Source organism: Strix uralensis, chromosome 1, assembly GCF_047716275.1.
Source record: "Strix uralensis isolate ZFMK-TIS-50842 chromosome 1, bStrUra1, whole genome shotgun sequence".
Taxonomy (NCBI): Eukaryota; Metazoa; Chordata; class Aves; order Strigiformes; family Strigidae; genus Strix; species Strix uralensis.
In genome coordinates, this window is record NC_133972.1 from 80,507,953 (window position 1) to 80,532,270 (window position 24,318).

The following is a 24,318-nucleotide window of genomic DNA, read 5'->3' on the forward strand; positions in this document are numbered from 1 at the left end:
AGACTAGTAGAAAGTACTAAAGAGCAAGAGGAATCAAAGCATCAATGTTGCATTTTGGTCATTTTTCATTTCCTCATTGCACTAGAAAGCACAAATATATGAGGTGTGAATACCATCTCATGAACAAGAGGTCAGTTCCAGTGTGTGTAAAATGTTACTGTTGAACAAACTGTATTAACTCTTTTCACCATTTGTAAGGCAAATTAAATTAGGGTTCCAAAGGAACTGGAAAACAATACCATACCATCCAATTTATGTCTAGACTTTCCACCCAAAAAGCATAATAAGAAGTATCTGCTGACTATATCCATCTTTTCATTTTTCTAAATATACAGCCTGTTTACTTCTCTGTAGTAACTTATAATGTTAACTTCTAATATGAGCCTTTGAACAGTATTCCTCAATGTCATTATTTCAGAATTTTATATATGCAGATATTTCAGGTTTAGGCTGATAACAGTATTATTTACCAAAAAAAATGCTTACAGAAAGAAAGATGTCATTATGAAAAAGCTTAATATGTGGGCTACTCAGTTCTGGGGGCTTTTTTTAATCTCTCTTGTGAAGCTGAAATTATAACCTGTTTACTTTCCGGTTTCAGCTTTCTGATACTCTGGTTTGATTTCAGGTTACTATCAGCCAACTGTATTCCACGCAGAAATTGGTTATTGAGAGTCCAGGAAACACATAGCTGTGAGAAGACTCTGATCCTGAAGCAACACTGGACCATCTTCAGCATCCTACAGTGCCACATATAGATGCGTAAACTCACTGCACATGTCTGAGCTTTTCTGTTTAGCAGAAGAAATGCCTGAGAGACTCAGTTTTTGGCAACCAAAGTTGTATTTTCTAATGGTTCACATGTTCTAAATTATATTGCTGTGATTTATAATAGCACGTAAGGTAATCTTGAAATCTGTGTGCTTGTATGTCCCATGTGATGGAATAGTTCCTGCCCTACTTTGACAATAAAACTTCGTTAAACTACCTGTAACCAGATACATTATTCTGCTGCTGACCTTGTCTCTCACTGAGCACGAAAGATGTGTTGGGTTTAAAAACCCTCACCCAGTTACTAGGACTTAAGTTCTTATTGATCCTGTTTCATTTAAAAATATGCTGCATCTGAATTAAATTACTAAATACATAGTTCATTTTAAAGATTAAAACCAGAGGTGAACAGAGTTTTCGTCTCCTGGACAAGCTGCATTGTGTGGTTTCTTTAACGAGCATCCCCTGACATTTCAGGAGGTGACATACAAATTTCACTAGTTCTTTCTTTAGTTTCCAAGAGTTAATAACCAGTCTCATCCTCCTTTTAACAATTAACAGATCAGAATAGCAGAATGTAAGACTTGCATCACCAAGGCTTGGGAGCTTTAAAATGTATTTTCACCACAGAGTCCTTTTCTAAATTTGTTGAGATGCAGCTATTAGCAGAAAGCACCACATCACTTTATGCAAAGTTTCCCTTTTTCACAAAGCTCCTGAATTTTGCAGAAGAAAAAGAACCTAACTACTACAATAACTCTAGCGCTGTAGGTCATGAATAGGCAGCAAGCTTTGCCTAGCAGAAGTGGAACCCTCAGTATAGCGTTTTATTGATTATTATTAAATCTGTAGAATAATCAACACTTTTAAGACAGTATGTTAAAAAAAAAAAAAGCAAGCAAAAATTTTGATCAGGTTCCGTTCAAGTCATTGCTGTGCTCGAATTTGTTTTCTCTTAGACATATGCAGAAGAATTAAGCAGTGCAAAGCTTTTTTAGTGCCATACAGGAAAAAAGCTTCCTTTTTTTTTTTTTTTCCAGGGGATTGTTGTGGGGTTTTTCTAAGAACAGAAACTCAAAACTTAGTTCCATAACACAGTGGCCTTTAAAAACCTCCCCTTATTTTTCTTTCTTCCCAAAATTCATCTTTGTTTAGAACTTATATTGTTTTGTGTTGTCCATGCTGTGTGATAACATTATTAAAGCAGAGGATAGACAAAGTGTCGTAATTTAGAACAAACTTCCATTCCTCGCTACCATTTAAAGTGTATTTTGTAATTTTGTACCATTAGATTGAAATGTATAGTAATGCATTCCATAAACAATACAGTGTACAGAATAAGATACTGTGACTACCTGAGACTACAAATGTAGCCTTCATTCTTGCTTCCAAATAAAATGCAAATACAGAAATAATTCTCCTCTTATTAGGTGTATAAGTATTGCAATGTAAATTGCTTTTAGTGAACATTTTATTAAAATGGAATTTAATTATTTTAATAGGTAAAATACATTAGATGCTGTATTTTAAATCTCCACATTCACAACCAGATAATTAAGTGCACTTAATGGTGAAAGTGTAGGGAAAGAAAGTTTGATTCGTATTTAAGCTTCCAGTGAACTCAAAGAAATGTAACATCTTCCACTTTCAAAGGACACAGGCTTGGAAGGGCTGCCAGATTTATACTCTAAGGAACTTGGGTCCCTAAAACAGTACATGCAAAATCCTTGTTTAAAACAGCTTAATTACTGGAACAAGCACTGCATACCGTTTCAAGATCTGAGAATGTATGCTAGGGAACAAAATAAACAAACATCCTTATAAATAGTGTAGCCCTAAATTATAAAGAGGAACAATTCCATCAGTAACATTTTTACTATTTACATCTAAGTTTTCACCATGTTTACAAAAAAATAACACTTTGTTTTCAAATAGAGGCCCTTGCAATACATAACAATTTCTTCCAAAATACCAATACCTTTCCGGTGAAGTTCTCTATCATTGCTTCCAAAAAGAATACAGCTGTAGGTAGTACATGCTGTCATATAGATGTGCAGTCACGGGAATGTGAAATTTCTTACTAATTCTCTCAAAAGTGTGAAGGAGATAACTTCTCTGTTAATGGCTGAAAATTCTGTTGTTAAGTTTTGGTGATTGATACAACACTACTGCACTCCTAATTCATGCCATCTGCTCCTACTTTCTGTCTCAAGGTTACCACTCAGATTATCTCTCCTTTAGCTATTTATACCTGTAAAGGAGCAGGAGTAACCTTCAGGATACATTCTACAGAGAGGACCCATCAAGAAAAATACAAAAAAAAAATAATTCAGGCTCTGTAATTTCCCCCTCTCCCCGATCCATAGTGCAGAGGTTAAGACAGCTCACTTTCTCAGTCAAGGAAAAATTAGTTCTTATTCCAAATTAACCATCAGCTTACCATACAGTATTTATACATTACTTACTAGAAGTAACCTAAGAAAACTTCTGCTGCTAAGGACCGGAAGTCTGTGTAATGCTATCTAACTTGTTAACAAAAGTGCAAAGCTACCAAAGGTATTGGTATTTACTACTCAAACCCAACACAATTGCTGCATTTTAGATGTCTGTTCCCTCTCTGTTTTGGACAGATCTGTGTGTTTCCTTTCCTTACCAACACATATGTAAGTGCACCCTCCACTAGTATTAGTTATGTGCATGTCAGTTGCATGTGACTGGGAGATACCTGGAAATAGTATTTTTTCCCTACCGAATGTCCATTTTAAGTAATTTTGTCACAACATACCCACTTCTTTACAAAAGCATAGCTTACCAACTGCGTTATCATTGAAATCCTACAAACTACAGAAGGAAAATACTTAGAAACCACATCTGGCTTAGGAAGTCCAGCGCAGAAAGAACGGTTGTAGGCTGGGATGACTTTAGTATTATGTTCGTATCCACTCGCCCTGTTCTTACTCTTGGCTAGGCACATGCTCATCGTCGCTGATGGAGGCAGCGAACTGGAGAGCTGGCGCTGTGGTCCAGCCTCGGAGTTGCTGTGCTCTTACAGCTGCACCTTCTGTGCTTCACCAGTTCCGTTTACGTTGCAATACTCATTAAATCGCTCTCTTGGCACGCTGTCAGGAGCTTTGTTGGATTTTGTCAAAGCAGTGTAAACAACAGGAATAGTTAAAACACAAAGGAATGATCCCATGACTTATGTACAATGTCCACTATTATAAAGAGTATAACTTTTTTCCTTAGAATAGAAGGGAGCTCAATAAATATCTTTAATAAAGCTGTAATGTCTTAGCAAAACAAGCTTGCTTTTGTATTAAAAATGTTTGCCTGTTCCTGATCTCAAAATTTTAGCAAACTATTAACCTCAGCAGTATGCATCAAAATTTGAATGTTTACATATACTGAAGCTTGTCATGACTTTGACAGTATGAACTTGGAAACAGCGCTCTGAGAGAAGGACAATTAGTTTAATATTAGTAACTGTTTAAAGGACAGACATTTCTGTTTTGTGTTACAGCTTCTCAGGAGGTTCTACTGCAACTGAAAGCTCAGTCTCAAAATGCCCAGGTATATCAGAGCTGCCCTGGAGGAAAGCAACCCAAGAGAGTAGCAGGTGAACACTTCAGATACAGTGTTGAAATAGGCCAAGAAGGATTTTAAGTTGCTACTCACATTTCTAGAAGGGTATTGCTATATAAAACTTCACCAAGTTTCCAGGCATTAAAAGCATTACTTCCACCCTCTTAACATCAGCAGGAAGAATAATTTTATAGAGAAGCACCAGCCCCTCCACTTTTACTTCCTGCAATGCAACATAAATGCATCTCTCCAGATACCCAGCACGGACCATACGTACATGTAAACAGAGCCATGAAAGAGCTGTGCACTGGCTGTTTTCCTGAGTTTTCCATAATGATCTACAGTGAAATCCTGGCATTATTCAAGTCAGGAGTATACTGATCGCTTTGTTCCACGGTTCTTAACACAGGCATAATTATTTCATGCTCTTAGGAATGTTTTGCTTAATGACCTTTATAAAAAAAGAAGGAAGGTGTGCAGCTCTTTTACTGAGAATTTACATTCTTACTTTTTTCAGTATTTTAGAGTATAAGAATAGTGCATGAGCCCTTAATGTGAAAGCAGGAAAAAAGAGAGAGAGAAGCCAGTAATTCTTCCAATGCTGTGCATTTTTACAACTGTAAAAGGAAAAAATTCAGAACTCTCAAACCTGTTTCACAGACATACGCACCTTCAAAGGATTCTTCAGCTTACACAGGAAATAATGTGTTGCAAGAGATGCTTCTTTCTACACTACTTACCTTTTTTACTGTTAAGCCCAGTATCTACTGAAGCTTTACAAGAGGGGGAAGTGGTGGTGAGTAGTGCATTCAAATGACTACTCTTCTGTGTTCAGAGTAAAAGAACTATGGAGACCTGTAAAGAATGTACAGGCTTTCCACTGAAAGAGTGCACCCCATAAATATTTATACCAGTCTTTGGCAATATGCTAATCCAAGGCAAGTAATCTTCCCTCTCTTAAAAAGAAGCGTGAAAAACAATTAAGGTGATTTAATTACTGCCACGCATAGACAGCAGATTTTGAACTCCTGACAGATGAACATTCATCACAGTGCCATGTTATCCTAACCCCATAACAGAAGACTCTGAACAGAACAATTAAACCTAGATCATTTCCCCTACCTTCCTGCAGTACTTTGGGCTGGGTCCAAATCCCAGGGAAGCCAATGGGAGCAGAAACCAGGCTTTTCAAGTACTGATTGAAAGCCCCGTCTTTAAATAAAACAGAAGTAGTTTGCATGCAAGTTTGCAGTTCTTCACGACACCAAAGTAAATTTAACTTCACAGTCCTTTTCTGAATCATTTAAATCTGAATTTAAGTGTAAGCAGCAAAAGATTGCTTAAGGAAGGTTTAATTTTGATGTCCTTCACAGTTACCCACTATAGAGTTTCAATTATATTAAACCTTTTGGTTTTATATACACCTATAAAACCATTGGGCAGCTATTTCTCCTCTAAGCCCTTAATCCATGGGCACAGAAATCTGCATAAAATGAAAATCTTTGGAGATGGAGTTTTTCTGAGAGTGCTAACAAATCTCTATCATTTCTTATTTCTTAAGTTAGGGGAGGGAGGGTGTTTATAAGCACATCCTCCAAAAGTCATGCTCCGAATCTTTATAAAATACTACATTAACAGTAATGCAACCAAACAAGAAGAGTGCTTCACTTAATGTTTTATCCTATTGGGCCTTTTGATTTTATAGAATTAGAACTACTTCGTTTGAATACGCTTTTTTGAGACTAAAGTTGCAACTGCCATGTGTCTCAACCTATGGCCACGAGCAGCAGCCCTGTGCTTTGCTGATGCCGGCTTGCTAGCATTCGGTACGCATGTGGTCTGGTTCTGATTTTTACACTGCTGCCCGATGTAATCTTTGGTAAGGCCTTGCATTTCTATAGCCCCAGTGACCTCATCTATGAAAATACAGAGAACTGTGTGTAGGCAGTCTCTGAAACCTGCTTTGGAAATCTATGCTTCTATAAAATCTTAAAAGTACAAAAATGTACTGGCTATGAAAAAGTGAGTACGCGATTCTCGTCTGAGAGAGGTTCTACCTTTTTTTTTTCACAAAAAATAATAATAATAAAAACATTTTAGCTGTTATCAAAGCACAAAAATGTTGTGCTTATAATTAACACAGTTTGCAGGATTTTAGATTGGCACCAACTTTCTGAAGCACTCAAAAGCATTTTACGGTTCAGTCTCAGCAAATACTTTCTTGCGTTTTGAATTTCGGATCACACGTCTGAAGAGAACACATAAACATCGTATTTTCTGGATGACAACATTTTACGCCCATTGCCCATAGTTTACAGTGTGCCAGGGGACGTTTCTAGCCCTCTATCAATAAGCACAGCTAGCTGAGATTCTGCAAGGCACCAGCTCTGCACTGCCCAGGCACAGCCATCAGAATATGGCTACTCCTTTCAATTCCATTTAAGGAGAGATCCCTCCTATTTTTTGGCAAAGCTTCCTTCTTCTCTAAAGCAATTAATAAACACAGAATAAGGAACGGGCCCCAGAAGCCCCAAACACTACATTTTACTTAAATGAAGAATCAACCTTAGCATCACGTATCAGTTTAAGAGCACGTTGTTTCATTGACATAGCTATCTGAAGAAAGGCTAATTCACACCAGATTGTTCCATGTAATCCTGTAATGCACGATAGCTTTAAAATAAACTTGTGTAGGGAACTAGTAGAGCTCACTATTCTCCTTTAAAACCTTTCATGCTTTTAGCGAGAGTTTACGTGTAACTTGGAAAACAACAGTAAGAACTTTCTTCTGTTTGCGTGCACAGAGCTTTTACTCTGCACGTTTTCAAAGCAATTGGTACCAGCCTAACTGCAAGATGGTTTCTGAAGGAATTAAACACCTCTTTATATTTGGCCGCATTCTCACACTGTGGCTTATGTATGATTTTTTTAGAGGGGAGGGAGGGCAGGCTGTGTTTCAGAAGCAGTGTGCGTGTTGTCAAAACTGCAGGAACATTAGTCTGAAACTCTCTCTGCTTCACGTCTTTTCCCCAGTAAACCCCCTGCTTCTAGCTCTGATTCTGTACCAGCTCTTTCAAGAGGCAGGTTATCTGAAGGCTTATTTTCAAGTATGGGGAATTTTATAAAGAAGCAACTTCTTCTAAGGTGCTCATAGTGGGCTTTAAGATGTTTTACATCTTCAGAGGAAATGAAGACTTGAGAAAACTCACAGTATGCTCGGTTTTGAAAAGGAACATAATTTTCCAAGGACTTGCTGAAGAACATACATCCACGTCAGAACATTTTCTGCGTTGTGGCAATGTCCTGAATTTTGAGATGCTGTATCAGAAGAAAACGAGGCAAAGCTGCAGAAGAGCCAGAACAAAACTCAACCGAAACCTGCCTATTTTCCACCCGTGCTAGTGAAGCTTCCTCACGTCACAGCTCTGCACAAGGTGCCCGTTATAAGAGCACAGGGGGCTGTCATGGACTTACAGGGCGATCTGCCTTGTGGCTCCGGCCGGCCGACAGCCATTTTCAGCTCTAGCCTTAAACGCTGCTTATGGCCAGCAACGCCCCTGGCTATCGTGAGGCACGCTGACAGCTTGATCCCCTCCGCACCGCACACGTTAGGGACGGGGCACAACCAGGGTGCAAAACTAAGAAGCATCCTGTTACGTTTTGCTATACAGAAAAAAGATTTGTAATGGTGAGCTTTTTCACTTTTTTAAAGCTTTTTTTATTCTTACAAACCCATTTTCATTGGTACTTTTTGCTTCATTTCAGGACTCGGGACACCAGTAGTAGTCAAGCTCTAGGCTTGCAATGCAAGAGAGCAGACTGTAGAAATCATTTCAAGTGTCCAGCGCCATAAAGTCCAGCTGTGTGCACAACAAACGCCTTTCCCAACAACAAACAAATACTGAAAAATAGGTAGCAAAATAAGCTGAATAAATTATAAATACTTGAGAAATGTGGTGCAAAATGTAACATAAGGAGAGCTGAACTAAGGCACTTGTTTTCATTCATTACTGAGGACGCCCTCTCTGTATCACATCGTCACTCCTCAGCGAGAAGGTCATCCAAAGCAGTCGCTGCTCCCCAAATCTGAAAATACAGAACTGTGTGCGAGACGGACACCATCTTTTACTTCACAGTGCATTACTCAAAGGTGTTACCAAAGTTCTCCTGATAAACCCAGCATCAGCAAATATTTTAACTCTTCCTTTGTCCCGGTTTTAGACTTGTCAATGGTGTGAGAAGAAGTCACCAGTCTATTTTAAGGAAAAACATTTTTGCAGAAGTCCCTGTTGGCTGCTATGAGCCAGACAGGATCTACACAGAAGCCTGGGGAAGGCAGGGAGCAGTATCAAAGTGTGCTGAATGACAAAAACCAGAGCAGCCCAGTCTAGCCCCAGATCCAGCCCCGAAACAGGCTGCCTGTTGTTCAGAGCCGCCACGGCGAAGGTGGGACGGGCAGGCAAGCCTGTCAAGAGTTTGACAGATGCTTGCAACAGTGACTTGTATTGTTAAGGAGTCCACTGAACTAAAACAATAATTAAAAAAAAAAAAAAAAAAAGACAGAGTACACCATTGCTGTCGCAGTACTGTCTTCAGAATGGATGCGAGACCGGGAAAACTGGGATCCTAAGTTAAATCTGCAGCGAACACGCCGCCGAGTTTTCACACAAGTCCTCCGTGCATCTCTGACTAATCGGGTAAGTGAAGTCAAGCCCAAATCAAGCCCTCAAAAATTCACTTCAAGAGGGGAAAAGCAAAGCCCACGCTACTCAGTCTCCTTGTTCTCTCCAAACAAAAAAAGAGAAAAAAAAAAAAAAAAAAGGAAAACGATTCCACAAGCCACAGCAATGCGAGCCTACGCACATCCACGCTCTCGCTGACAAACCCGAAGCGCCCGCTTAAAAACCACCGGGTGTCGGGGGGTCCCCGCGACGGGCTCCTCGGCTGCCGCCCTCCCGAGTCGGGCCGCGGAGCCGCGGCCGCCGCCCCCCGCCCGGCCGGGACCCCCGCGGCTCCCCCGCGGCTCCCCGCGCCCGGCCGGCGTCAGTAGCGGGGGGCAGCGGGGGGCGGCGGGCTGGCGGCGGCGGGGGGCGGCGGCGGGGCGGGGGGGCCGCCCCCGGGGGAGCCGCCGCAGCAGCGCAGCGTGTAGTTGCGGCCGCCGTTGTTGTCCCAGTACTCGCCCTGCGGGCTGCGGTAGCGGATGGCGAAGTGGAGGGCCGAGCCCTCCCGCAGGCTCGGCGGGACGCAGAGGGCGAAGCTGTAGCGCTGGGCCGGCGGGTCGCCGGCGGCCGCCGGGGCCGGGGGCAGGGGCACGGCCGGCACGTCCAGGAAGGAGAGCCACTCGTTGAAGGTGTAGCGCACCGTCACCTCCTTGGGGCCGGGGCAGCCCTGCACCTGCACCGTGCCCCGCACGTCGGTGGGCGCCGGGGGCCGGCCCAGCCGCTCCAAGCAGACGCGCTGCCGCCGCAGCCGCTCGGCGCTGGGCTCCCCGCCGTCGGGGAAGTCGGGCACCAGGCGCAGGGCGGGCGGCGGCGGGTCCTCGGCGGGCGGCGGCGGGCCCCGCTCCTCGGCGGGCGGGCTCTGCAGGCGGGACAGGGCGGCGGGCGGCACCTGCGGCTCCTCGGCGTCGCTGAAGTGCTTGACGCTGGCGAGGCTCAGCCCCAGCGAGTCGGCGAACTGCACCCGCTTCTTGCACTTGCTGCAACAGTCTTCGCCCGCCGCCGCTTCCTCCTCCTCCTCCTCCTCCTCTTCCTCCTCCTCCCCCTCCTCCCGGTGCTCGCCGGGGCCGGGGGACGGCGGCCGCCCGCAGCGGCGCAGCTCCAGCAGCAGCAGCCGCTCCCCCGCCGCCGCCTCCCGCTTGGCGTCGCGGGGCACCGGCGGGGCCGCGCCGCGGAGCCTCCGCTGCTCCTCCGCCGCCGCTGCCGCCGCCAGCTCCTGCCGCGGGCGTGCGGGGCTCGCCATGGCCGGGCGCCCCGCTGGGCCCGTCCCGGCCGCCCCTGTGGCGGCAGGCGGACGGGCCGGCACCGCTTTATCCGGCGCCCCCGCCGCAGGCCCCGGGCGGGGGGCGCGCCCCCCCGCCGGGCCCGGAGCCTCCCCGCGGGGCTGGGGCTGGGGCGGCCGCGGCGCTGCGGGCGGGGGCGGGACCTCCCGGGACGGGCAATACGGAAACAGCCGCGGCCGCGACGGGCGGCCACGCACGTCCTCCCGCCCGGGGGCCGCCGTTACCACGGCGCGGAGGAGGCGGCGGCGAGCAACGCCGCCCGCCGCTTTATGGGCTTTGGCGGAGAGACGGGGAGAAACGGCGGGCGCGCCCGCCGGGCCCACCGGCGTGTGTGTCGTGTCCCGTCCCCCCCGAACCCCCTCCCCCGAACCCCGCCGCGGAGCCAGGCCGGGGCCAGGGGCTGCAGGAGCAGGCTTCGCCACTCTTAGAATTAGTCGCCATCACCATCGACTTCATCACTACGTAGGCTTCCGCCCGTCGGAGGTGACCCCGAAGAGGCAGCCCGGGGGCACTCAGCAGGACGTGGCCCAGCACCACGCGGCATCACCGCGGAGCGACAGCGGGCCCCGGGGCGGCGGCGGGCGACCGAGCGGCCCCTCGGCGCCGGGCTGAGCCGGGGCCTGCCCGCGGGCCGCGCTCGGCACCTCTTGTCCATCTTCTGCAGCCGAGAGAGTTTGTGACACCCCCCACCCTACTCACACACCCCCCGGCTTTCACGTTTAACGAAATGGGTTTCCACCCATCCTCGCTGCAGAGAAAAGCCTCGAGACCTGAGCTCGAGGTAAAAGGTAAAAGGAACACCAAAGGCTTTTTACTTTTTACGGTACGATGTCATTTGTAACCAAATCTCTTTAACCATTTTTCACCCACACTCGGTACCAGCGGAACTCTTATTTGTGGAAAATCAAGTCCAAAGGCTCAGGAGGCACACACGTGTGCACACACACCCTTTTTGAAGGTCAGACTGTCCTCAAAGTTTCCAGTTAAAAACAAAAAAAAAAAAAAGAGGAAAGACAAAATACAGGCTTTTACCTTTTAAACAAATAAAGAGAAGCAGAATCCCCCTCAGTTTTATCTTCTGAGCATGATGTATAGTAAACAGCATCCTCATAACGAGGTATTTTTATCAGTGTGGTAAGATCCAGATCTGAGAATTTTCCAAACTTAATTCTATACATTGTGCATGCCACTGCTATTGTCTGGGGGCGATTTGCACGGATGATTGCAGAAATACCACATTATTAAACTTCCCTCCATTCTTTTTCTCATGGAAAAGACACTAAAAAGCATATGCAAGTAACACGGTACTTTCTGAAGCAATGCATTCTCACTATGGATTTATCAAGGGGGTTTTTTGTTTGTTTTGCAGAGTTTGTTTTATTTTTAGCATCAGTCTGGTTGCCAAAAAGCAGCCTCCCAACGTGAGTGAATACAGTGCAGTTCAACTGAGTGTGCAGTCTGGGTCTCGCAGAGGAATGAATGTCAAAGCAGCAGAAACACCACGAAACAGCTTTCTTAGCAGATATTGCTGTGAGGATGTTCTTACTACGCCTTGACCAAACAGTTGAGCAGCGAATAGTTAACTTAGAAGTGCCAAATAATCTGACTCCTCTAGCTTCTGGTCTTGCACTCCACATTTGTTAGTAGTTTGGTTTAGAGCATTGTAAGAAGAGGACCGAATCGCTGGCACCAGCTGTGCTAATGGAAAACACGACACATACCGGTTTGCCATCAACTGCTCATCACCACCACTCTGCTGCAAGTGTGAGCCACCCACCCGAGGCTTGTGGCACCTCAAATTACCAAGCTGGAAAGAAGAGAAATGAGTAGATGATGTGTAGGTAATGGGGCTTAGTGCTTACAATACGTTCAAGATTCTTTACATAAAATACAACACTACTACTTTACTTTCTCGAAGTAGTATCTATTTTAAGATGAGGAAAAACAGAAATGAAGAAACCAGCCCTTACTTCCTCCTGTGCTGTTTATTCCACTAATGCACGCTTCCTCAGCTTGCCAAATCATTAACAAATGTTTTAAGCAGCAAAGGGAAAAAAATGTGCCATTTGCTGATAAGGCAAAGCCATTTGGACTTGTAGAAATTACAGAGGAATGTGAAAGGTTCACACAAAATGAGGGACACCAAAAAGAGAAACACTGTAAATATTGATACAAGTTGAGTAATATTGTAGCATTTAATATACATTTCTTACATATTCCACAACTCTGGGAGACAGGCCTGCAAAAAGGACCGCTGTTCACAGAAATTAAGCAAAAGCAGTTGAGGCAACAGGAATCCATATTGCAGGAAAATAATTAAAATCAGGCAATTAATGGCATACACGGGGAAGTTGGATTTTTAGTGGTAATTGAGTGCTACCGTTCTGAAAGGGAGTAATTTAAAATGAGATCAACCTTTCCAACAGATGTTCAACTACGTTGCCAGTGGACATTAGTTAAGGAGGCATTTAGTGTTTTCTCTTAAGTATTTCAAAATGGTTTCTCTTAAAAGAACGGGGCAACCGGGGTCTCAGTCCCTAAGTACTATTTACCACGTTTGTTATTAAAGAAAATGTTGAGATAAAAGCAGAGGGATTTCCTAGTAAAAGAGAGAGAGTGGATTCTCAGTCAGGAGGCTTTTTGCATTCCCTGCGTCTTGACAAGTTATGTTTAAGGTCATAAACACACACGATGAACATAGCACCTTCTTCTTTCATTTCCCCCCTTCTTGTTTCCCAACTGCTCACCTTGTCCCCATCCTTCATTCACCACACACATCTTGCCGGAGCATTTGCATCCTAAGATGGCTACTAAATGACATTTAAAAAAAAAAAAAAAAAGAACACGCAAATCACTGGTAAGCGACCCATGGTGTTGCTTTCACAATTCTCACTCTGATTGCATGGGTATATATTTCTCAGGACTCGCTAGATCAAATATTTTGGGTCGAAGCTCTATTTGATGTGCAATTTAATAAATTGGTCAAGCTGCTTGGATAAATAGTCGTCATCATTGGGCCACAAAATGAACATCAAAATACTTGTTTACAGACACCCAGAGTCAAGTTACTGGAGGATTCTGTTGAGTCAACTCAACCACACAATGTAATCCAGAAGGTCATTCAACCACTGTTCATCATTTCTTTTTATGCGCTTTTAATGTTAGCTTCAACCTTCAAATCAAAAACTAGCAGATTTTCCAGTTAGTCCAAGAGGAAAGTATTCTACTCCTCGATGTACCTAGTTCAAATATGCCAAATCTCTCCAATTTCCCACTCAAGTCTTTTCTAAGAAAATCTCCCTTGACATTAGTTTATCAGAAAACATGAATGAGTAATAACTCCTAAGCACTACGAAACAATTCACAGGGATTTAGAAATATGCAGGGATTATCACAGTTCATACACAAAATTAGTAACATCTTTTCTCAAATTCTAGCAGCATTTGTTCAGAATGATCGTCTTGCTTCACTCTGAAAATCATGTAGTTCTTCATCCCAATTTTAACCGTCACGTTGCTTGTACAAAAATGGCAGGGAAGATATTAATAGCCTCCTCAATTATTAAATAATAAAAAAATGCTCCCTATCCCATGGGAAATTCTGTCTTCTCTGTGGTTTTAATAAGGATGGGATTTCAGTTTACTATGTTTGTGAGGATGGTCAAACACTGAATGAAAAACTCAGTGGCTCTATACAATCTGAATAGGAATGATTCAGAAATTAGGTTATTATACCTAATTTTCTTCTTTATGGAAGAAAACCAAGCAGCCGTACTCCAAAAAGGCATGCATTAGATCTGTAATGGAAAAAGTACCAAAATGGAAACAAATATTTGGAAGCGATTACTTTAGTTTCCAAATCTTAAATATGAAGATTTAAACCTAATTTCTGCAGGATGCTCAGCCAGCAAAATCCTTCAGAGCTTTGAGTGTCTCAGACAATCGCTTTTAGAGATGTCTGCCTCTCAGCAGACTTGCTTCTAATGTTCCTTACGGGATGTAGGGATTGCTTTAAATATATGAAAATATATTTATTCAGTATTCCTGAATTGCAGCAATGGCTGTGTTTCCCATAATGATGTAGAATATCCTTTACAATTGCTAATACCAAGTATTTGGCAATAAGGGAAGGAATGTCCCTTCATTGGGGTGAAATGCTAACCTCTTCAAAGGTGGAGTTTTGCAACTAATTTCAGTAGAGCTGAGATTTCTCTGCATCTGGCATAAAATCAAGCCCATTCTCTGTGATAAGCAAATGTGTGGTAATGGTACAAAGGATTCTTTTTTTTTTTTTACTTTCTGTTTTGCAGACATTGTATGGAAAAGATTCCAAGTGCTTGAACAAAAACTAAATTCATATTGGAGTTGGCATTAACTGTGACAAAAACATGTTGCACAAAACCTTTTCATTCACTAAGTTTTCTGAAGTGTTGCTTGGTTCCTGTGCTCTTAGAGATGTCAAGAATTGGTTTAATACCTTTGATATTTATAAGATATTTATCTAAATTTTTTATATTCATGTGGTACACTGAAAATCTTAAGTCATTTATCAGACTTCTAAACAGTAAACTATATTATGATAAAAAACCCTCCCATGTACGAGCTGCCGTCCTAATAGAGAGACTTACTGTTGCTTTTCAACAATTTAACCCAAATAGACAGTCTTTGAAAAGGAAAAGTTCAGATTGTCAGTGAGAAAAGTGGTTTCAGCTTCCAAAATGTATTCGCAGCACAGGAGTTGAAAAGGGTTTTGTTTTATGGGTTTTGTCTGTTTTAATGTGGTTCTCCAGAAAGTTGCAGAACCACATCTCTTTCAAAAGTTTCTGATGAACACTAGGATCCAGGTTCTCACATGTAAACCCTCTATGTTTATATATCATTTTTACTTAGCAATCTAGGAAAAATATAATTTGGATCAAATTCTTGCCCTACATTATGCTAGTATATTGCTTTGGACTTTGGTGAGAAAGAAGCTCCATCTTATCCAGAGTAGTCTGATATAAAGGCATTGTACCCCCAAAACTGTTGCTGGACTATTAAAATAATCATTTTTTTTCTTGCCGTCTGTCTTAAATTGCTGGATTTTGCTCCTGCCCTGCCACCTAGCAGACTGTCTCTGGAAAACAAAAACCAATGTCTTCTTAAAACTCTGTAATAAAACTTATTTGCACAGAAGATACATTTACCTCTTTACTAAGGACAGTCCAAAATCCCAAATGCTTGACATACCCTCCAAAATGAACTCCTAGAAAGTATATAAAACATAAATTACAAAAAACACATCTCTAGACCAGCTTTTCGAGTTGTCAGCACATGAACATTAGACGTCCAAGGCATTAGATTTTTTTTCCCCCCTCTAAGGCATTAGATTTTTGCCCATTGGAAACAAGACACAAAGATGGAAAATGACATGAACTTGTACCCACATTAATTCTGTTTTGTACTTCTGTGTTTGTCTTTGTCACACGCAGTGAGGTGTGTAGCTCACTCAAAATCAATAGCAGCATAAACTCACCTGGACTCTCCCAGGGCAACGGAATTGGCCGGCTGGTCAGAAGGACCTTCATGACGTCAGCTGGCAAAACCTCTGCCAGTCTTTAGAGTTGTGTTTGACGTGGCATAGTGGAATGCTACCTGACCTCATCGGCTCAGACACCTCCCTGTCTTTTGGGAAAATAGAGTTGTGCAATACAATCTGTTCTAATAACTCCTGGCAAATGCAGGCCAACCTTTTCAGTCCAGCAGTCACAACCGGGTAAGTTGGATGTCTGTCTCATTTCTTTCACTTGGGTTAAAACACAGGAATAGGCTTTCCAAGTAATCTTGCTGTATAAACCCTATGTTAAAAATTGTTTGCTTGATTGTGCATTTGTTCAAACTATTGAAAAAAGAATAAATTCAGCCCTGTCTCTTTGTAGTTCCCCACGACAGCCTCAGTTACAGTTTGTTCGCAATTGCTATGCCATGATAGTAGATGGCAAAACAGGTACCTGATAGAGTATATCCTGTAAGACAGAGAATGTTTATCACAGTCATTTATACTGATCCCCATGACTTATGAACACTGTAACTTCAGTTGATGTGTATATATACACAATACAGTACTGCTAAAAGCACAAAAGAAGGCTTCAGAGTTGAATTTCAGTGAATAAAACAGATTATGTAGTGGTCTGAACAAAGAGAGATTTGCATTTCTAAAGAATGTTAATAGTTTTTTACAGTAGAAAAAAAAAGAGCAGAAATACGTGCTGCTTTAATATTCCTGTACCTTTCTAACAAGTAAACCTATACTTGAAAACTCAAGTGCGTGAACAAGAAACAGGACTGCATGATACGGCCTAACCCTGCACAAGCAAAGGACTGGCACAATTAGCTATCATTAACAGTATACAAACAAAAATCACTGAAATAGCCATATATCAATGCAGGGATGCTCAATCCTGCATCACCAGAAGTAAAAAAAAAAGAGAGTTTTTGCTATCATTGTCTATAAATGCAGTTAAGTCTCACAGTCCCCGGGAATTCAGTCCCACAGTTTCAGCACCTTCAGCAGGAAAGGCAGAAAAGAAGCTCCATCTGGTGGTGTGGTTGATTGTAATTGCTTTTAAATTTCATTTAATTGTAAATACATTCCTGCAACAAAATAAAATACTTAAGTAACATGTAAAAGATCACCTGTCCTGCAAATGCAACCAGCATTGCCTAACACTTTAACATCAGAAAATACTTTAAAATCAGGACCTTCTTCTATTTGAAGCAAAGCAGAGTCGAACCTTTCAATACAAGGCACACGTGATCCTGTCAGGGTACGAGTCTAGGATAGAAACAGATCATCAGAAAAAAGAAAGGGTGAGTTAGCACACTTCAAGAGGTAACCCGCTGCAGCCTGGGGTGGGGAGAAGAGAAGGCAGTAATCATTGGTTAGAAGGTGAAGGAGGAGGAGGCATCTGAATGTGAAGTCAGGGTTGCTGCTGAACCTGTCATATAAAAGTTTATGGAAAGTTTACAGAGGCATTAAAAAAAAAATTATTGCTGTGTCTCATAGTAAGGAAACAAACCATTCTTCAATTTGTTGCTTTTATAAGAAATTAACTTTCTGCAATGACCAAATGGCAATTTCATTGGAAAAGATGCTATTTCCTGTCTTGAACTGTTCTATCTGAAAAACAGCTATTCAGCTGGTTCTAGCTGAATATTCCAGCTGAAAACCAGCTGAAAACCAGCTGTTCTAGTATGAAAACCAAAACAGACACTTTAATCATGTTTTTTATGTAATAAAATGACTACATTTTAGGAAGCTTCTTTCTTCTTCCTGCCTCCACTATACTCTTATCACCTGAGCTGTGAAAATGGTAGACTTCTTGAATGCATTCACAAGTGCAATAGAGGAACCTGGATGCACAGAACAGCTTAGAAAAAATAAAGATCAGGCTGACAACACCTGTACTGGATATTTGCAAAGAATTGCTCAATAAGCTGCAGTGATGCTCATGGTCAAGTAAAATAATTTTGCCTAAGCCTACGAATAATTTTAGCAACTATTTAATTGAAAATATATGTGTAGATGCAACATCTGAGTAATTTTAGCGAAATCACCGCTTTGAAGGATTGGGAGATATGTTCCCCCAAGCTGATGTTAGAAAATGTTATAAGCATTATAAAATATAAAACTAATTAGCTAAATGATACTAGGTTTAGCCACTGAAGTTCTATGCTTAGTTTCATGTACAAACTCGTGTCTGCTACTACTGCTTGAAGAACCCCTGGCAATTTCTCTCCAGACAGTATCCTAGCTGAAGTTTGTGCTAAAACCCAGCAATCTTAAACACAGATGTACATAAAACTTGTCCTGCAAACTCAGGTAAATAAAATATGTCTATTCTTTTGTAGTGCCCACATTTCAATGGGGATATATGCTTCATTTCATCAAATCAGTATGTCATTACTTTTCTCTAAAGTGTAGAACAGACCTTAGTATTAATTACCCACAAAAAAATTCACATTAAAAGAATGTTTAGAATACAGATTTGAGCACTAATATGCTAGAAATTGCCCAAAATCACATTGCCTTTGTAACCTTAATGCAGCCTTTTTGAGAGTATCATTTAGGTTACAGCCTTTAATTATGCATTCTCAGGCTATTTTTCCCTCAGGACTGTCTCATTAAGCACACAAGATAGACAGCTACTCAATGGTGTTGTCACTGCTTTTCTCTACATTGCTCAATGTGTAGCTGTAGGCCTTGTTTATTGAACAGTATTCCAGTCCTGCTCTGGATATATGATCGGATTTTCTCACTGGATCCTCCACAGTGCTCAGCACCACAGTATCTTCCGAGTGCTTCAGAAACAGTTGACTACTATGAGATGAAGTATTCCTGATTTTACCACTAGAGAGCTGAGCTGCAGAGAGGTAAAGGCAGAAAGTGTCCACTTAGAATAAGTGCTTATTTTGGAAGTGTGCACCTTGACTTTTGAAGTTGCTTATCAGTATAGAAGATTTTTCATGGGTTCAGAGCATTGCTCCTTGTGATTTCAGCTAGAGCTGTAAGTGCACACTACCTCAGAAACCTGACTGCTTGGGTTCTCAGGGTAGAAAGTTAGCAACATGCAATAGGTAACCAAGTTAGTTTAAGCAATTTGCATAGCATTGCTAGGTGCTTTTTATGTCAGGAGCTGCAATAAAATTTAGTCCCTTTAGGCTAGAAACGACTTGCCTCCATGGCAGGACCATCCTTTGCCTTCCTGCATTCTTTGCAATTCGAAGCAAATAAACTCCTAGTCCTCCAGCCATGTAAGTAGTATGTGATCGTGGCATTAAAGCCTTATCAAAGAATATTATCATGATTCATATTGTCGTGAATTGGGATTGCAACCTTAATAAAGTTATTTTAGGCTCTTTCTTCCCAGTACCAGCTTAGCGCAATTCAGGGCTGTTCCATCCATGAGCCATCTGCAGATAATACATAGTTCACGTTATCATACAATAAATATTTAAGTTTAGCTAAATATGTTTCCTTTGCTGGTATCTGGACTACTAATCTGCTGTAACTCTGCTTCTGTCTCCATTTTCATATCCAGCTGAAACAAAAAGACAAGTCCCACGTCTCCCATTTCTTTTCACTCCCAGACTGATGAGACATTTAAAGGCTGCTACTTCCGTGATTCAGTACATCATTTCTAATGTCTCTATAATATAATAGACTGTAAATGCAACCTATTGATGCCAAAACTGAGTTGTTTATCTTTTTACTTGGTGAAGAAGGACTCAACTCACTTCAGTTTGAAAATATTTCAAGAAGAAGCCACGCTGTAAGGAGTTCAAAAACAATTCAGTTGAAAGAAGACACTTCGTTTTTGAAATAAAGATGTTCCTGAATAAGAAGTGGTGCCATTCACACCCTGCTCTGTCTCCTATCCAAACAACAGAAGCGCATGAGCACTATTAAACTGAACAGAAAGTTTTCACCACTCTACATTATCCTGTTCCCAACAGCAGTAAGCAGGTCACTGTCACTGTCCACTCATCACACTGGTCTTGTTGCTTTATACCATGAATAACTTTGCAGATGTTAAGGAAGTAATTCCAAATTTATAATGCTGTGAATGAGTGCACGATATAACTCTGAATCTTTTAAGTAAATCATAGACTGTAGAGTCTCCATTACAAATTGGTTGCTGGTAGCTAATGTCCCTCTCCCCTACATACCACTACTTCCTAATCATATAAGTAGTCCTACCCAGATCCTTTCCATCCCAGCATCTTACTTTCAGACCTAAGGATAACTCAACAAGATCAAGAGTAGTCAGGCCAATCTTAGGGAACCAAAATTTGGAACCCTTAGTTATCTTGTGGAGTGATTTATTAATCAGGCTGGAGTCACGAGGAGCAGCAGCTTAACAACCAAGGGGGAAGAATGAACTAATGAACTGAGCAAGAGTTTAAGAGCAATGGATTTATTTTCATTCTGACTATTGAATGGATTCAGTGGTTAAATTAAGTTAAATTACTTCAATGGCCTATTTCAAGAGTATTTTTCTCTCCTTCCCCGTTTCCTTTTTTACCCATTGTCCTGAAGACTGCAGCTTAATTTAACTTAATTTTATATGCTATTTTCTACTTATCCCCCCAAGTGAAGAAAAAATGACATTTCTTATTCCTCCCACAAGAAAGATGCATCCATTTTCCAACAGAAATCACTTCCTTCTCACTCTAATAAACAAAAGGTTTATCGTGGCCAAATGCAAAGTGCTTTTATTTAACTGTGAAAGCCTGTCTTACTTTCAAATTTGAAGATTAATGACTCTATGTAAAATTCTAGGTCTCTTTCCTGCCATATGTTCAGGGGGTGTCTTATCATTATGGTTTGTGACCGAATCTATGTAGTCATCATTTCTTGATTCATATTACAAAACTGTAAGACCCATAATGTATTGACACTGAACTGCAACAAGATGCAAGTTGCTTGCTTTATTTTTCACATTTAAGTGCAGTGGATAAAAGCAGTGAGGTGGTGATCTTTCAGTATGTTCTGCAGAGAGCTCTAATCCTCCAGGCAACCAGTGAAGTCTAAAAGCTTATTTGAGATGCCGTTTCACGCTGATCCAATTTTTGCTGTTTGCTTGATTGAATGGATGGTGCAGTTTCTTCTTTGGATTTTTCATCTAAAATAAAATTCCAGGCATGTACAAAGGTTTGCCTGTTCCCTAACACATGTAGCCAGAAGCAGCAGCAGCCACTTTGTTGAGAAGCTAATCTGAACACAAACTGCTAGCAGGCAGGATACAAGGACAAAGCTCTAAAGATAAAATTAATTTTCCTTCCCATCATGGCAATTAGCAACTGGTTTGCTGTGAATGGGTTGTGTATCAAATGACACAGAAGCTCCTTGGACTTCAGCTAAAGAGCCAACCTGTAGTGGTAGAGCTTTTCTTCATTTTTTTTTTCCCTCAAACACTTTATGCATGAAAAAATAATGGAGGAAATTTCACATTTTCCCCAGCTGTTTAGATAAAATTCATTTATAGGAAACACAATTGTTTTAAGTTCACCAAAATGTAAACTGAAACCAAAATTCACAGACTGCTTGTCTTTCAAAGTGGCATTTTTAATATTTCATTCAAAATACAGACTTAAGAAACAGAAAGACCTTAAAGTCATTCTGCAAAAAAATAGAAGGGAAAAAAACCAGTAAATGAGACTGCATGTATGAACATTCCAGGGAAGAATGAGAGAAAAAGGAAAGCAGACTAGAACAGTCTGCTCACATAACATCTTACTGTGCACTCCTTCTCGAAAAGGTGCTTGGGAGACTTCCAGTCTTAAAAATCATGGGGACCAGAGGAAAAAGCTAATGTCATGTCTGTAAGTTATGGGCTTCAACTCATATATACACATACACACATATATGTTTATACTCTTACACAGGCTTCTGTGTTCTCATATACTCTCATGTGTTTATAGTCATATGTATGTGTATATTTATGCTAATTTGACAGTTTCCCTTCACATAGTCTTTTTAATACTTCCTGAACAAAACTTGCTTCCATTGATCCTATGATCCAGCTTAATATCAGCTGCTGTCAAGCACAGTGGGATGGTGGGGGCAGGGATAATATCTTTAGTGATATAAACACCCTGCAGGTTTTTACATGATGTTAGCCAGGCTCTTGTTCCTTACTTCTTTCTTCAAGGGCTCCATGAAACTCATTCCTCATACCGGAGCTTCCAAGTGACAGCAGAGAAATGGTTCAAAGCCTTATTAATATAACATGTACAATTACCAGGTGTTTATGGCATTTCTTTAACATTAATGTCAAAAATTTTGCGAAGAATTTACATATAAAACTTAAAAATGGGAACTTAAATTTACAAGTCTGAATTCACATTTAAGTCTCAGTGTGAGAATGTTTTCTGAAGGACACGGGGATACCCACACTGACTTTGGTGCAGGTTGTGAAAATGCCATGCTTTGGCCCCAAAATGCCAACATACGAATCATGCTTGGGCATTATGGGAGTAGTCCAAAATAGTCCAAGCACTAAAAATATATCTGAAGTGGAATGATAAGGACAGCCTGCTAATACAGAATAACATTTAAAAAAGTTTTTAAGTGAAAGCGATTTGAAACTTTAAGTCATATCTTTGAAAGTGATTTATAATATGGCAGGCTATTCAAGTCTAAGTCCATAATTGCAAATGTAATAACATATACATTTCTGAACAACTCGGTATGTAAATATTCTAATAATAGGAATTAAGTGAAATAGGAAAAGAGGATTTACTCCAAAATAAGTGTATTGAAACAGAGGGTAATGTGCAAAAAATCCTTCTTAACTTGGTTTTCCAGAAAAACTTGTTTTTTTCTAGTGTGTTTCTAGATTAAAACTTTGAATTTTGCTAAAATGAATGAAATGTACAATTCTAAATTTAAACTTGCACCCTTCACTTCTAATAATGCTACTTCGCTCCCTAAATACTTAGATCCTCCTGAAAATACTACCCTTACCTGGGAACATGTAGCTTTTTTAAAATCTTGGGTTCTTCTAAATTACTACACAGCTTCTGTTGCTTGATTTCATAGCTAATAATAAAGACATCAGGCATCCAGGCAGTGACGGCTTAGTGACTACCTGTGTACAGGCTGGGTGACTGAGGCAAGCTCACCACCCAGCCGTAGAAAAAGAGGCTTCCAGCTGGCTGAGAGGACAGTTTCCTCTCTGCTCGGCTTTCTTCCTCTGCTGGCACCATCTTCAGCTTCTCTTTGCTTGAAACAAGCAACCACGTGACTTTGATGCTGCATTGCAAAAAGATGATTGAAATTTTACTGCTCTAAACTTACAGGGCCAAACTTTGCTGGCCATCCTCAGGCAAAACACATGCTGCCAGCCCCACGCGAGTTTGCAGAAGTGTGAAGTGCAGCCTGGGACCTTTTATGATTTGGGGGTGTAAAAGAAACAGTTTAGTGGGGAAAAATGCCAGTGGTCTTGCAATCCAAATGCTTATTAGCAATATGCATTAACATACAAAGGAGTGCACAATAACAAGTACAGGAAATATTACTGATTTATTGGTGGGAACGGCAAATCCTTTCCTGAAGCAGGCTGGAAGCTGTGACAGGAAGGAATTATTCTGCACTGATCTTAAGAGAAAATGCACCCCACTTTGAACATTAAATTTCTATACTTTTTTTTTAAAAAAAAGGTGTGTACAGGAGGGAATGGTTAGTTTTATTTTCTCTTTGCTTTGTATTCTGTATCTTCATGATGGTGTATAAAGTAACGGTGTGATCTGCTGCAATCCCAGGAGCAGCACTAATGTTACTAGAAATACAATGCTCTAAGGATATTATTAAGGCAATTTTTGCAGGGACATCTAATATCCTTAGCAGACTCATTCATATAACTGGAAAAATTATGTACAGGTTGAGAACAAGACTGCTACGATGAGTTTAACATGATCATGTCAATTGTTTAGTCAGTTTGAGGAAAAATGGTGCCTGTTATCCATAGAGCTGGGGGAGGCGACCTTAGCCATGGAAAAGGCAGTAGCGATTCCCTGTCTTGTTATGGGACAAGGAGAGGGACACGTATTTATTGCCCATGGAAGGTTGAGGCGTGTGTGGTAGTGCTCCCTAGGACGTTTCCTAGAATATGAAGGAGCAACCAGGGGATCACAGCCACAGTTTGTTACCTTCTCCAAGGAAGTGTGAATAGGGAGCAGATTCCTGACTCTTCCTCAAACACTGTGGTGTAGCTTGCCCCAATGGGCATCTTGTAAGAGTGCATGTGCCTCGTCTTAGCTGTAATATGAACAACAATTGATCTGTTTAGAGGGAGAAAGTGCATGAAAATTCCCCATCATCATGCAGGGCCCAGCCAAAATCGGATCCTCAGGAGGCAAGTGGAGGTGAAGACTCTGCTTGAATATAAATGAAATACACTCCTGCTCCCAAGAACCTTGTCA

General features: G+C 41.5%; 2 protein-coding genes and 1 long non-coding RNA gene across 6 annotated transcripts in view; 2 read left to right on the top strand and 1 right to left on the bottom strand.

The window, feature by feature from the left end:
* The window catches only part of LYRM4 (LYR motif containing 4), a 105,072-nt gene extending 102,886 nt beyond the window's left edge, over positions 1-2,186 (top strand). For 3 of the 4 annotated variants that reach the window (XM_074872651.1, XM_074872669.1, XM_074872697.1), the window contains one exon: positions 629-2,186. Coding sequence is in view for 1 of the 4 variants with exons in the window: in XM_074872697.1 (XP_074728798.1) it covers positions 629-691 (63 nt within the window). In the remaining 3 variants the exon portion in view is untranslated. The remainder of the gene's footprint in view (positions 1-628) is intronic. The other variant, XM_074872661.1, reaches the window with a different exon arrangement.
* Positions 2,187-8,047: 5,861 nt separating this feature from the next.
* On the bottom strand, positions 8,048-10,390 carry PPP1R3G (protein phosphatase 1 regulatory subunit 3G). The gene has a single exon (XM_074872625.1). The coding sequence runs from the start codon at positions 10,312-10,314 to the stop codon at positions 9,397-9,399; it is 918 nt and encodes a 305-aa protein (XP_074728726.1). The 5' UTR covers positions 10,315-10,390; the 3' UTR covers positions 8,048-9,396.
* Positions 10,391-11,705: 1,315 nt separating this feature from the next.
* LOC141953920 (uncharacterized) lies at positions 11,706-20,782 on the top strand. Its single transcript, XR_012632044.1, has 4 exons — positions 11,706-12,191; positions 15,825-16,108; positions 18,666-18,765; positions 19,434-20,782. It is a non-coding gene; the product is annotated as an uncharacterized LOC141953920 (long non-coding RNA).
* Positions 20,783-24,318: the final 3,536 nt, after the last annotated feature.